At 29.0% G+C, this 16462-nt stretch overlaps 1 protein-coding gene across 2 annotated transcripts in view; it reads left to right on the top strand.

The window, feature by feature from the left end:
• foxo (forkhead box, sub-group O) overlaps positions 1-16462 on the top strand; it is a 480629-nt gene that overhangs the window by 429281 nt on the left and 34886 nt on the right. For both annotated transcript variants that reach the window (XM_075359360.1, XM_075359361.1), the window contains exons 2-4: positions 6113-6402; positions 9037-9319; positions 15096-15373. In XM_075359360.1, the coding sequence (XP_075215475.1) occupies positions 6113-6402; positions 9037-9319; positions 15096-15371 (849 nt within the window). In that variant the 3' untranslated portion in view covers positions 15372-15373. The remainder of the gene's footprint in view (positions 1-6112; positions 6403-9036; positions 9320-15095; positions 15374-16462) is intronic.

Genomic DNA, 16462 nt, shown 5'->3' with positions numbered 1-16462 from the left:
AAACATTTTATTTTGAGAAAATCGGTTTAATTAAGTTTATGAAAAACCGACTTTTATTGGTTTTTATAAACCGGATTGATAAAAAAAATTTACGAATTTGTAAGAATTGAAAACAGCTGTTTTTAGTGCCTTTGGAAAACTAAAATATCTTAATTTACTTTTAAAAATTGCTCGCTGAGGTTTTATAGTGTAATAATTTATGACGAAAAAGAAGTGTAATGTATTAAGGGGTATGTACGTGTATTTTCCGGCTTCCGTGGCGCGAATGGTAGCGTCTAGGCTTTTCATCCGGTGGTCCCGGGTTCGAATCCCGGTCAGGCATGGCATTTTCACTCGCTACAAAAATTGTCATTCACCTCATCCTATGATTAATACCTGACGGTGGTACCGGAGGTTAAAAAAATAAATAAAATAAATTAAAAAATGTATGTATGTTTGTTTCACAGTTGCAGTTGAACGGCTGAACCGATTTAGATGTATGATCTAGCGTTGGAATCCTTTCGTTACCGGGAGTGTCGTAGGCTATATGTTTCAATAAATTTAAAAAAATTGAAAACAAAATTATACTATATACAGAATTGTCACCCGCACGCTGTTTAATTATCCTATAATAAAGAGCAGTGTTTGTCAGCAATTTTTTTTTTTGGCAGTTGTTTTTAATCTTTGATATTTATTTCTTGTATAAACTTATTATATATATATATATATATATATATATATATTTTTTTATTAAAAGAACTGTGTATTACAAAAAATGAAACTTATAATACGTGGTTTTTAGACTGTTTACTATTATTTTTAGCTGTTTGTATATTACTTCAAATTTAGTAAATAATATATATATTTATATAAAATTATGAGTAAACAGGCATTTGCTGGCAGACGTATCATTTACTTGAATTATAAAGAAAATTCAGCGCATCACTCGTTTAAATAATAAAGTTTTACTTATCTTCGATTATTTTATATATTTATATAAAACATATTTTCCTAGATATTTAAAAAAAATTGGTTTACAAATTTTAATCCGAAAAAAATGAATTAACAGTTTTTTTTTTAATAAAATTTACGTTAAAATTTTCACAATATTTTATATTTCTGCAAGGATTATCATAATTTGAGTGTTATTTTCTGCCCTTCGTGACATTGTCACTCTTACGTTCGAAGTCGACGCGTTTCGGAGTACCTAGATTCTCAAAACTACTTTTAGCACTCAAATTCTGAAAGCGGAAGGGCAGAAAATAACGCTGAAATCAAATTTGTATTGCTTCAAAAAATGTTCGTCTATAATAATCTTTAAGAAAGATCGTTCCTCGATTCAAGTTAAGAATAAAAGAGAAAGGTTTTATCCCTAGCCGGTTTATAATTATTTTTACTCTCCGTCCACTCCCAAACGTCTCACAGTATTTACCTTTCATCTTATTGTTACACCTTACCAAACCTTATCAAGACCGATAGTTTTGTAAAAAAAAAAGTTTCGTTTATTAGGATATTTTTTAAAATTTATTTTGGCCGTAAGAAAATCTAACACTACTTTTTTGTTTCCTTTTTACACGACTAAGTCGTTACAAAACATTTTTGATAAATCATTATCTATTTTTATATCTGTTTATCATTAAACAATTATTACAGACCGTTTGCACATATTTATAAATGATCTAATTTATTTTTTCGTTAAATTATTATACGTCCTTGAATTTGAAAATTTTTTTGTAATTTTTTAATTTCATTTTTTAATTTGAAACCATTATACAATGGTTTCAAATTAAAAAATGAAAGAAAAATATTTTTGATTGTTTTCATTACAAAAAAAAAACTCCGTTATTAAAAGCTTTTATTTAACTCGCTTTAGGAATAATTAAATCTTGCAACTGCTGTTGCATCATGATAGATCTTTTGATCTATCGTATAAAAATCAATGAAATTTGGTACACGTATGTAACTTCGATGACAATACAGCACTACGGTGTCGGAATTTGATATGACCCACCCCCACGCCACCACGCGCTACCCCTACGATAAATTTATGCGTTTAGTTGAAAATTTTCATTTCTCATGAACTGTCGTATGAAAATGATTGAAATTTGATACACGTATGTAACTTCAATGTGTAAAAATAAATATTTGTACTTTTTTTTAGTCTTAAAAAAAAATACAAAAAAACAAACAAAAATTACAAAAATATATTTGATTACATATAAAAAATTATTTTTTAAAAAAAGCTTTTATTTAACTAATATTAATATTAACATTAATAAAAAAAGGAAACAAATTAGAAAAACCTAAAAACTCTAAAAAGTAAAAAATAAGAATTAAATCAAATTGAGAATTTTAAACAAAAAAATATAATTTATTAACAAATATAAAAATGCACTGAAAAGTAAAAAATAAATTATATAAATATCTAATAAATAACCGATAAATAAATCTAATAATTATTAAATTTTAAAATTAAAAGTAATGAAAATATTTAGTTAAAAGCATGGCGCAGTTTTTATAACAATGTTTTCGAATAAGTATTTGTAGACATTTGCTGTATTTTAAAATACAAAAAAAACTCCGTTATAATAAATTGAGATAGCAACTTTATTTTATAAAATTGAGTTTGTGATGACAGTTGGAGTTGGCTTATAGTTTTACGCATTAATTTTTGTCAGGTCTGAATGAATTATTATTAAACTCGGTTTTTTTTATTTATAATTCGTTGGAATAATTCATAGAAAAAAGAAACTTATATATTTTTTTCAACATATATTTCTATTTCCTTCAGTTGAATCGGTGTCCCTCTGTAAATTGACGGGAAATATATCAAAGTTCTTTATTCGAATTTTCCCTGGTTTTACTGCTACTCCGGTTTGAACAGTACATACCTATTATAGTTGGCCCTTTTATGATAGGTTTAAATTCTTTTTTTTTTCAACCCGCCAGTTCAATCTCGTCTTTGTGAATTTTTGCGGTTTTTTTTGTACGGTTCGCGTGAGGGAGGCGCCGTTTCCTGGTCTGTGGATCGACGCCTCGGCGCCGCCGTCGGGGTCGATCGTAGCTAACTGATTATTTCATAATATATATATCGATAGGTTGAACTAACACATGAGGTTATCAGGAATAAATCTAACCGATTTGATGAATGGCTTTTTTAATGGGAGGCGTGCTCTAAAACTATCTACGTATATAAAATATTAAATTACGCTCGGTACTTTTATTATTTGACAAGAACTTTTTTTGGTTGAAGAAAAAGGATTATAAAATTTGTTACTTTTTGTTATTGAAAAGTAATATTAATTAGTATTTTTTATATTACAAATTAACAGGTCTCCGCGCGTGCGCGTGAGAGAGAAAGTGTATATATATATATATATATATATATATGTGTGTGTGTGTGTGTGTGTGTGTGTGTGTGTGTGTGTGTGTGTGTGTGTGTGTGTGTGTGTGCGTGTGCGTGTGTGTGTGTGTGTGTAAAACTATAGGTATTTATGAATTAATAAATCAACTATATAAATTGAATAATAAAACAACTCACGCCCTTATTGTAATTTGCGAAGGTATTTAATTCCTGATTTTTTGGTAATTTTATAACTTTATTGCCAAGACGCTTACCAAATATTAATGTGGTTCTTCGTCTATCCGAACTTGAGATATATATTTTTATGTAAAAATAACAAAATGGCGGACAGTGGGAGAACGAAGGAGAAATTGTCATTTTATCTACGGATATTTTTTGTTTTAATTTTACAAGTAGAATCCGAAAAAGTATTGCCTGCCCACCATTTTAGAATACTCCGTATATATAGTTTAAAAAAAAAAACAAAAAAAAAACATATATATATTAATTTTATTTTTTTTATTTAATTCTTTTAAATATTTTTTTTAATTCGAATTCTGTTATATTTATATGTATAATTTATTAAAAAAAGTTTTCATAATTACCGTTCGGTACATTCTAGTATTTTCTGAAGCCTGATAGCTTGCGCCATCTGACGGATTGTTTTTCGAAAAATTCAGTTTTTAAAAAAGGAGTTATAGCCTGTGCCGTCTGACTAAATATAGAGAAATCGTAATTTATTTTTATAAAGCCAACCTAAGTTGGCTTGCTGTTGGAAAAGAATAAAAGTGACAAATTCATTTTGCGTCGTGTGAAATATTAAAAACATGTAGAACTTATCGATTAAAGATAATGAAAATACCGGTTATCGTGTTGGGGTATGTTTCTTTTTTTGAACGAAAAGTCGCGACTTTCATATCTAGCTTTTTCGTTTTCTTGTGTTTTTTCTCACTCTTGTTTTTTGAAGGAAATTCACTCGACTCCCAAACTAGTCTTGATAATAATAACGATCTCCATACGTGGACTTATTGCCTGTTGAATGATAAATAAGTAGTAAACAATCAGTTATTGATACATTAGTATAGTATATGATATAAAATATAATTAAAAATTAAAAATCGACGGTACTTGTTTGTTTTTGCACCCCCACTTTTTTTAAACATCTTCTTTGATGCGCTTCAAAAAACAAGGTATTAAACGTATTATTATAATGTATTAAACAGAGAAAAATGTCTGTTAGCGAGCGAAGCGACCGTAGGTTGTTTAGATACTTTTAGCGTGTACCAACGAATCATACATTATCAATATAACATAACCAAACATAACCCACACTCGCATTGCTCGCTAACATCTGATTAACGTTATATACGAATAAGAATATTATACGCGCGCTACTTAACGTCAATTAGACGAAGGTAGCGAGTGCAGGTTATGTTAAACTTTTGTACTGATTTGATTACTAGATCGTGGATACTGGTGTTTTTTGGTGGTTGGGTTTCAATTAACCACACATCTCAGAAACGGTCAACCTGAGACTGTACAAGACTACACATAACTTACACTCATACATATTATCCTCGTTCATCCTCAGAAGTAATACCTGACAGTGATTCCCGGAGCCTAAACAGTAAAAAAAGGTTATGTTTATGTAGGTATGATTAGTTAGTACATGGAGTCAAGGTAATGTAAAGTATTTTGTAATTTTACTTCTGAAGAAGTTGCATAACAAAAAAGGGTGGTTCGATAACATACAAATACCAAATCTACATTTAGGTACTGAAGTATCTGTAATAAACTGAGTGTGATTAGATTCCAAAATTTTAATTAAGAAGATTTTTACTTTTTATTTATGTTGGATAGTCCAGTAAGTTATGAAAAATTTTAATTGCAAGCCGTTTGAAAATGCGTGAGGTGTACAGCGCTACATTATGGGAAGGAGCCTATTTTTGCAGACTGCTATGTCAATGTTTTGCAGTCAGAATAGCAGATTTACTGCCTTATGAGAATCCAAACCGTAGAATGAGTCTTCTTATGTAAATAGCCTACAATTTATAGTGTTTTGTAAATCTATTAGTAACTGAAGAAGAAAATATAAAGCAGAAATAAAAATTAGAATTTTGCTAGTAAGTACAATTCATATTTTATATATTCAAAATTAATACATCGTGAAGTTCTTTTTTATTATGTTGATTCATCAACATCGTTGAATACTGTAGTTATGGCAAAATTGATCAGAAAAAGATATCTGTGAGAGAAAATTTTGCATCAGTACTTCTTTTCCATCCACCAGGCTAGTCTAGCAGTTAACTCGTCATCGCAAATCAGTTGTTTAACTGCTGATTTTCGAAGGCAAAGGTTTTGAGTTTAAGTCCTAGTAAACGTTAGTTGCTTTTATACGGATTTGAGTACTAGACAGTGGATATCAGTGTACTTTGGTGGTTGGGGTTCAATTAACCACACATATCAGAAGCGGTCAGCCTGTATCTGTACAAGACCATACCTCATTTACATTCATACGTATCCTCATCTCATTGGGCTGTGGAGGGTTGCTTATTGTTCACTAGTTGAACAGATTGCAAGATTGCAGTGTATATAATAGAAAACGATAATAGTCTTTTTACAATAACAGTATCCAAAATAAATACTACTAAAAATTACAATAAAACTGGTTAAATTATTAATTTATTTGAACAGTATTTCGGCTCTGATAAGTTTTTTTCTATTTTAATCGTATATATTTTCATACTTAAAACAAATAATGTAATATTTTGTTTATTTTTGTTGTTACAGAATTCGATAAGGCATAATTTATCGCTCCATAATCGATTTATGCGGGTCCAAAATGAGGGTACTGGAAAATCATCATGGTGGATGATAAATCCAGATGCAAAACCTGGTAAATCAGCAAGACGTAGAGCAACGTCGATGGAAACTTCAAAGTTTGAAAAACGTAGAGGTAGAGTCAAAAAGAAAGTTGAAGCGATGAGAAACGGTCTAGATGCTACTCCTAGTCCAAGTTCTTCTATATCAGAAAGTCTTGACCTTTTCCCAGAATCACCGCTTCCTGGATTTCAGTTGAGGTAAGTTGACTTCTTTTTTTTCTTACTATTTTATAAAATTTATTGCGATAACAAAACATTTTGAGAAATATAAAGATTGTAATATGTAACGAATAGTTACTGGTTGCATACGGTATGATTGAAATACGATTAAAAAAATATTAGGAATTGCAATAATTGACCGATCGATGAAAAAAATTATAGTGTAATAATTATGCCAACATTGTTTTGGAAATTTATGTGAGAAATAAAAAAAAATAAACAATATTAGGTATTCATGCTTATTATTGTTATCCTAAAAATGGTTTCCTCTAATTAATTATTATTCATTTTCTTCTCTTTGTGAGGAATAGGACAATTCCTCATGACAGGCACCTCACATGGCCACTAATTCACGCTTTTGTTTTATTTGTAAACTTCTCCAAGATAAAAAAATCAAGAGTCTTGACATATTATTACTATACACATAACCACCCTGAGCCCCAATAAAGTTGATACTCTTCCAAATCTATCAAATATGGTTCTACAAATTAAATCAAGGTAGGTGGCTGACATAGTTTGTATATTGTCTGTCAAAGGGATGAAGATTGAATGATAAGAAAGATGGAATGTAGTGGAAGCGGATGGTCTATATATTGAAACATTGCTTATGATTGAAACGGATTATGGTATTTAAATCAACTAGGTATCTGCTGCCCACTCTGTTTGTCCTTGATTTCCATTTACCCCAGGATGAACTTAATGCAAGTAACTTAATACTTACTTTATTATAGACATTTTTGGCATGTATTTTATTAAAAATATTTGTAAAAGTGAAAAATCAAATAATAGGATTCATTTTTTTGCCATGAACAGTATACACTACTACAGTATGCTTAATATGCTTACAGTATGTGTGGTACACAGGCAGTTTATAATATTAATGCTTAATAATTAATTACATTAATGTAGTACGTACAAATATTATAACAGCATTCCCCAAACCTTTCTTACTATGGAACATTTCACAAATCTTAAAGTTTTAATGAAACATATGGTTATTTTATAAGGTAGGTAAATCCAAGCAATTATAAATAATAAATGAAATAAGCGAATACATCTAAGCATTAAAAACATAGCAAATATTTATTTCCAAATCATAATTATTTAAAACATAAAAATTGTAAAATAAACTAATACCATGCATATAATTATTGTAACATTTTGTTTTTAATGTCTTCAATGTTTTTAAGTCTTTAAATTACAGATTTTTTTGATATCGGTGACAACATTAGAAAATTGAATTTTCAATTTTAATAATCATAAATTAATAATTTTAATAATTTTTTCATATATCCTTTTTTTTTTGTTAAAAATTAAACCGATTTGATTCATAATAAGCTGCATAATATATAAGTCATGCCTCGCATAAATGTGTCGGAAAAGGGAAACATGAATAACTAGTTTTGTTGCAATAGGGTAATCTTCTCTTAATGAATGTCCAGAAATGATCTATTGGCTCTTTCTTATACTATTGTTTTAAATCATAGTCTGTAATTAATTTATTAAATTTTTATAATCGCTTGCGCTAAAGCCTATAGGGTTGTAAATGGGGTCTGAATTAAGTAATTGCCTTCACTAGGTTTTGGAAAAATATAAAAGAAGTGTTTGTAAGTCATTCAAGTGTTCTAAAAGTATGTTGGAAATTTATTATAACTACTTTAGAATTTGTTTCGGCCAAAAATTCATGTGAAATAGGAAAACAATTAAAATTATTCAGTTCGACTGTTGAAATCCAGAATTGTAAATTCCTAAATGCAATTTTTCTTTTGTATTAAACAATGTGATATTCATTCCTTCTAATGATAAGTTTATTTCATTGTACTTAGCGAAAATATCTTCTAGGTATACAAGATCGACAACCTTGGGCATTTTGATTTTCAAACATTTTTGAGCTTGAAGGTTTTAAAATGATTTCAGACTTATTTAATTTTCCTTAGTTTTCACGGTTCAGTCAGTCATTCAATTTTCGTAGAACACTGGTGTTCTATAGAACATATTTTGGAAACCGCTGTATTAATACATTTAGTAAAGAAGATTAAAAATATTTTACATTACTTACAAAGAAAGAGATATTCTTTATACTTGTAAATTGTATGTTTATGTAACTTAAAAAATTTTGATGGATTCAGTGTATCTTCAACTCTATTAAGAGATAACAATAATAATTTTATCTAGAAACTTTTATGACAATGTGTTTATACCTTTATGAATTATTTTTAAGACATAAATTGAGAGACATATATTTTTATATCTTCTATATCGCATCCAGTTAGACCTGTTTTACGTGCTTGCTTGTAGTAATGAGAAATGCTGCCACGATATATTGGTTTTGTTTTAAATATGGCTAACTATATCGTATAATTTACATTAAGAGTCATTTGTTCCTGATATGACTCATTGTATTGTTAGTTGCAGTGGTATATTTTATTTTAAAACATACTTTTGTTCATCTATATCATATCTGAGCAGTTCATTAGCTCCAGAATAGGCCTATACCAAACGTATTACTCAACATTAATATTTTTTTTTTACAAGAATTCAATGGGTTTTTTAAATGTATATTAATTTGTTTTATAATTACCAGTGTTTTAATTTTTAATTTTTATTTTGTAGCCCTGATTTCCGGCCACGAGCATCATCGAATGCATCTAGTTGTGGAAGGTTATCTCCAATACCGGCTGTTGAACCCGACTGGACTCCATACTATAGTCCAGAACAACTTGCTGGTAGTTTGGAACAAACTATGAGGCTTGGTGTAACAGCAGAAGCACCCGGGCAGTTCATGTATCCAACACCTCCTCCGTATCAACCTCCATATAATCCTTATCCACAGTGCCCAATACATAGAGGGCCTCAACCTTGTGGTTGCCATAACACACACAATACTCCTAAACAGGTATTTTGGTTTTATTTGTTTTTAATTAGTTTTTTTTATAAAAACTATCAGTTTTTAAATAAAAAGAGGTTTTTAAGTAAGATGCTGTGTTCATTTTATCTGCATTTCTCATATAATTTCATTAAGATAAATTTCCATTTACTTATCGTTTTGTTAAAAAGATAATAATATGTTATTAAATATAATATTTTTATCTAAATTGTTTAAGTGGGTTTATTAGAATGTTATAAAGCATCACTTATTTATAAAAACCTTCTTCATGAATAAAATTTTTTCTTATATTTATTTATTTTATGATACGTTATTCCCTTCAAAAAAAGATTTGTGTTCATATGTTAAGTTTTAAATATTCCGTTAGGTTTTTGTTAATTTTAGGGATGTTTTAATTGTTTTATCGATTAAACTGTTGTACTAATATATAGGATTCAGGGATTCTTCAACTTTAGGTCTTTAATTAGCGTATAATCAAATCCAGTATAGGTGTACACCCAATAGAGAAAGTATGCACAAGAAGTAGCTGAAATTTAATGCACAGGTCTTAATATAACTTCGAAGTGAAAAGAGATAGTAAAATACGGCATAAAAGTACATCTTACTTACTTTAAAAACTTACATCTGTTTTTCTATGTAGTCATCATTTATGGCTACACATTTCTCTCGATGGTAAACAGTTTTCTCATTCCATCAGTAAAGAATGCTTGACAGTCTTTCCTTGATCCTTGATCTTACTATATGCTTCAGTTTATTATTTATGGTGAAACGTATATCCTTAATATCCCTCTTTATATGCAGAAAGAGGTGAAAATTACAGAGAGAAAAATCTTGTGCATATGGAGGGTGAATGATTGAATTTTCGATTTCACAAGAGCCTCGGGGGTGCATTTTGTCTGTTTGTTTGAGCATTATTGTATTGCAGAATTGTTGGCTCCATGGATTGTCAAACACAACATTACTCCTAGGATGTTTTAACTTCTCTAAATATCATGCAGAATTTACAGTCAACCCAGCTTCAGGAAGTCAGTTGTGTACGTGTTTGAAATCCCAGACCACTATCAAGAGAATTTTTTGCAGAGGGTTATGTTTTGAAATTTTTCATCGTGTTTGTTGTATTTTTTATGTTTTTATATTCACCTCAATTTTTTTTTAAAGTGGTATTGTCTTGATAGTATGGATTCATATCATTTGATTCGTATTTTTTTTCTAGCTTCTGGAAAAATCCATTCAGGAACTGTCCTTTATATTTTTATCATTCATAGCATTAACGTTATCATTTAAAATAAGATAAGAACTTGCGTATATGAGAGGTGTTTGATAAAATTCTGCAGTCAAGAAATAACACTCATATAGTACATTGGTAACATCATTCTTAATTCTCACATCTCTGCTAGGAGCATACACCGATTTTCAGTCAAATTAATTCATAATTCTGCTGTTGGCAGTCATTTATTTGGATTGAGTGCTGTGATTTCCAGTTGAAAGAAAATTATGTGTGGTGATCAAACATTACTTTTTGAAGGGCAAAACTGCGAATGAAATTAGAGACAGGCTGGATAAATATTATTATTAATCAGCTCCATCGATTAGAACAGTTTACAAGTGGTTTGATTGTTTTAGAGTGATCATATGGATCCAAATGGCGCTGAATGTTCTAGATGGCCTGTTGAGGTTACAACTGGAGAGAATATTGAAAAAATCCATTATATAAATGAATGGTAGAATATTGAAAATGTGTGAGATCATTAAGACTGTAGATATCTCAAATGAATGAGCGCTTCATTTTTACGCAAATATAGTAATAATCGATCAAAAATATTAACCGGTAAAAATTCCTAAGAATAGTTTGGGGCTATTTCAATGTAATTGATAGGAATTTTTATACAGTTTCATAGAAGTTAATGAAACTTGGATACATTATTACTGACTTGAATGAAACTAAGGAACAGTCGAGACAATGACTGTCAGTTGCAGTCCGGGAACTTGTTCCAAGGAAAGCAAAAATTGTTCATTCGGCAAGCAAGATGCTGTCCACTGTCTTTTGAGATGTTCATGGCTTAATCTTCATTGTCTCTGGAGTAAGCTAAAACGATAACGGCACAATATTCTTTGCTGGATCGTCTAAGTGAGGAAATAAAGAAAAAACAACCACATTTCATGAAAAAGAAGGTTCATTTTCACTAAGACCAGCACACTACTGAATGATTGCAACAGTAAAATTGTTTGAATTATGGTAGAAAATTCTTTTTCATGTTTCTTACTTGTTGGACTTAGCACTTTCTACAGTAATCTGACTTCAGTTATGAGAAAATTTCTTGCTGGAAAGAGATTTTCATGAAATGATGAATTTATTGCCAAAATATCTACCTGTTTTGAAGACTTGGATAAATCAAACTATAAGGATGGGATCTAAAAACTTGATGAAGGAGGTTATATTAAAAAAATTTTTTTATTTTCTAAAAAAATTAGTTTTCTTTACTTTTACATGAATATATAAAATGTCGTAGATATTTGTTCCAAAATTATATATTTAATTTTAAATAGAACAAATCTTTATTTTTATCCTTGTTGAATCTATCTTTATACTTTTTCCAAAAAATATTACCGTTATATTTTTAAAATGTGTTCTTTAAATCCATACCTAATGGTATTTATTATGCTAACTTCTGTGGCTGAGTAGTAATATCTCTTGTGTTTCATTTGGAAGTTGCTGGGTTCAAATCCTCATAAGGGCTTGATGTTTTCCAGATGCTACAAAAAACTATTTTTCACCATAAATATTTGAGTAGGTCGATAGTGTATATTTGGCCTTGAGCCTATAGCCGGGGTAGTTCATTGCTTTATTTAAATATGCAAAAATAATTAACCATGGTCATAACAACTAGTTTTTAGATTATTATTTATTATTGATTTTTAGTTTGTTTTAGAGTATATTGTTTTGTAATAGTAACAAAATTTGTCAAATAAATTTTGTTTTTAAATGGAAATGTTAATAAGTTTTTTGTTATTATATTATTTTTTAACGGTTATGTTTCTGCTTAACTTATCTGATTTTAATATAATATAAATAAAAATGTGTACAAGTAGGTAAAGTTGTATATGTAAAATTTCATTTCTTTAAAGCTTCTATTAAAATTGACTTTTTTATTTCTGTACTAACAAAAGATGATTTGGAATCCAAGAGATATAAATAGGCTATATCATATGATATTATCAATAAATTGAAGTAGAATTAATTTTCTTATTGTTAAATCTTATCTGACATTTTATATTAAACTTTAAAGTAATTTGTATTTAATAATATATGGAAAGAAGATTGTAAGTAAAATTTAAGCTTTATTTTATTTTTATTATACTTTTTTGCAATATTATTATGATATCCAGTTTTATTAACGGAATAAACCTGATATTATTTAAATAATATTATTACATTTTACTAGTTTATTTAATAAACTAGTAAAAATTTGACTAGTTTATTAGACTAAAAAAATTTTAGTCTAATCTTTTTTATAATCATTAGCTACATAAATGTGATTTATAACCGGGCTCTAAACAATTCAGAATTAAAAAATTGACCTTGCCATCTTTTTTGAAATCATCCAGTCCATCTTGTACTGTCTGGTTTATATTAACATAGAATTTACAGTATCATTACACTCATGTTTATTTTGTAAGCTGTTTCCAGCTTTTTCTTTACTTTTAAACTGGATTAAGATTCACTCCATCAGTGAAGTTACTTACGTTACTATCGCCTTTATATGGCTTCTTCCAACTTTGACCACCTACCATAACTAACAACTCTCAGCTATCAAATTAACTGATTTACAGAAATGCGATCCCCACATGAAATTTCTGCTGAGGCATTTGCATCGGTGGCAACCTGACAGAGGCCAAACTGATGACTGTGATGTGTTACTAGGTTTAGAGGGTTTATGAGATACCTCCTGTAAAGCCCATCAAGGCTAGGAATGGCGGGGGTGGTGTGGTGACCAGGATCATCACAAGGTCTTCCCGTACAGTGTCAGGATGATGAATGATCGTTAAATAATGATTAGAGAGCTTGAGGAGGAAGTAGGAATTTCATTTGATTACAATTGATTTTAATGGAAGATCTTAGGATAAGGCTCGTTCAGCAAAATTCATTTCAAAACATCTTACTTATGAACAAACATGAACAAAAGGAAAACAGACTGCAAGTTGCACAAGACATGTTGTAATGTGCTTGTAGTGAACATGATTCCATGAAAAATATTACAGTTGGAGATGAAACATGAGTTATGGCTATGACCCTGAGGCAAAGCAAAGTCATCCGATTAGAAACTCCAAGTTCTCTGCAACAAAAGAAAGCCAGGCAATCCTGAAGGGATGTGAAGGTCATATTTGATTGATGTGAAGGTCTTTCTTGATTTTGAGGACAAATTGTCACTAAGGAGTACTAAAAAACTGTTTTTCATCAGCTAGTAGATGCTGTTCAATGTAAGAGACCTTTGGGAAAATGCAAATTGAAGATTCATCACAATACTCCAGCCTGTGCATCTCAACTTAGCCAGAGATTTTCGGCAAAACATGGAATTGAATGACTTCAACTGGCTCACCAGACGTAGCTCTGTGCGATTTTGGCTTTTTCTTAAGCCTAATATTCCACTTTAAGAAAAGAGATTTGAAGATGGAGAAGAGTTATCAGCTGATTTTGAAGTCAACAGTTCTAAGGTTCAAATCCTATTAAAAGCAGTTACTTTTATACAGACTTGAATAATAGATTGCGGATACCGGTGTTCATTGGTAGTTGGGTTTCAATTAACCACACATCTCAGGAATGATCGACCAGAGACTGTACAAGACTACATTTCATTTACATTCATACATATCATCCTCATTCATCCTTTGAAGTAATACGGTGGTTTTGAAGGCTAAAGAGAAAAAATAAAAGGCCTTCCTAAAAATTACTTTAAAAATGCTTCCAACAATGGAAACATTGCTGAGATAAGTATGTTACATCAAAAGGTCCTTACTTTGAAGGGGGACAAATGACTGAACTGAACAGATCAAGTATTTTTTGTTTTTATGAGCCAAGATTGGATAATTTTTAATCACACCTTGTGTACATATATATATATATATATTATAATATTATATGCATATGTTTTTATATATTATTATAATATGTTTGTGTACATGTATATATTATAATAGTTTCTGAAAAAAAAAAAAAATTGTGACTAATTTCCAAGCTGGTTTCTCAGATCAGTATTTATAATTAGCTTAAATGCTCCATTATTCTAGTTTCAATCTTTCTTTTAATTACCTTTCTTACCTTACCTTTATTACCTTACCTTCTTTCTTACCTTTATTACCTTTCTTTCTTTTAATTATCTTTCTTTTAATTATGTTTTAAATTGAAATTTGTTAATTGTTTTCTATGTATTTTCAATGATTTCTCAAGAAAACATTGATTTCAGCTATATCTTTAATAAAATGAATTCTTTGCAATAAACAGAATAAGATTTAAAAAAAAAAATCACTTTATAGTGTTTCTTTAGTATTACTTATTTATCAAATAATATTTAAAATTTTTATTTGTACTATTTCCCCAGTGTACTGAATGATTGTTTATCAATTGAAATGGTCATTTAGTAAAGATTTTAAGTAAATATAAATATTTAAATATGTCCTTTGAATGTCTACTTAGTTCTAATTTAAGTTATAAAAAATTTATTTTCTGTTGTTAGGTAAACAAGAAGTTTTATACTGTCGCATTTAAAATATTTTTTTTATTTTATAGAGTATCTCACCATCATACCCACAGTCACCAAGCCCTAGTCCGCCAGCTACAATGATGGGTCAATTAATGGGTGCATTAAATCCAACCCTATTGGATGATCTCAACCTGAATATAGAGACGCTCCATGGGGGTTTTGATTGTAATGTTGATGAAGTGATAAAGCATGAGCTTAGCATGGAGGGAAGCTTAGATTTCAATTTTACACAACAGCAACAAACAGCAACTACACAGGATCAAACAACTCCTCCTTATTCAGGACAATCATGGGTTCATTAGCGGTAAGTCATATCGTAATTTTTTCGATCTTATTGAAAAAATAGTTCTTTTAATTTACAATCATTTCATAATTTATCTGTTGCGATTTGGCATTATTTTGTTTAATTTTTCAAAATTTACATTATGAAATATAGAATGATTATTATCCTTCTTGAGGCTAATTTATTAAAAATAAGATCAGTAGTGGAATATATAATTTCTTTTCTGATAAAATTAAAAGGTTCTACACTAACCGAGTTGGTCCTTTCAGATGTACGGCATTGTTTAATGAAAAAATTAATAATCTTTATAGAACATTGCAATAACCGTGGAAAATTTATATTCATTTGCCATTATCAGAGTTAATTTATTTTGTATTTAATAATAGTTAAGAAGAAGTATTGTGTTTGACTTTCAATATCCACAATACTGCTTCTTAAAAATATGGAACAATTTTTAATCTATTATCGTATATTTTTTAAACTTTTATTTTTTTTATTTAGATTTTCACTTAAAATAAAGGGTATGATATTCTATTAAAAATTGATCCATAAACATTGTTATTTAACATTTCTTCTTTTCCTTGAAATTCAATTCAACTAATAAGTAGGAAAGAAATTCGTTACATAAATACATTCTTGTATTACAGGTCATTAGCTACAGTTCTGATGTGATGTAAATCTACGTTTTATAAGGCTTCTGTTTTATGTAATACTAATGTATGTGATTTTAAGTTTTATTGAATTTTTTTGTGATATTTGAAAATTAGCAGAATTTATATAACATTAAATTTTTTCTTTTTTTAATAATTTTAATTCCATTTCCAATTTATTTAAATTTAAGCAGCCATAAATGTTTACGCATCTATGTTAATTTATAAATTAACTAATGTTTATCTATAATTTTTTATTAAAATATAAGTAAACATATTTGGGTGATATCTCGTTTATAGAATGTTCATTTTTAAGATAAACTAAAAAAATATATTTCATAAATTATGTTATTTATGAAATAATATTTCAGGTTAATAGCAACTGATCAACCTTGCTTTTATAGTTTTTTTCAAATTGCTTATTTTTTTGTGAATTGTAAATTATATTGGGTGTTAAAAA

The sequence above is a fragment of the Lycorma delicatula genome, chromosome 3 (genome assembly GCF_047948215.1).
Source record: "Lycorma delicatula isolate Av1 chromosome 3, ASM4794821v1, whole genome shotgun sequence".
Lineage (NCBI taxonomy): Eukaryota > Metazoa > Arthropoda > Insecta > Hemiptera > Fulgoridae > Lycorma > Lycorma delicatula.
Note: the sequence above shows the minus strand (reverse complement) of the source record. Positions and strands in the feature narration are given on the sequence as shown.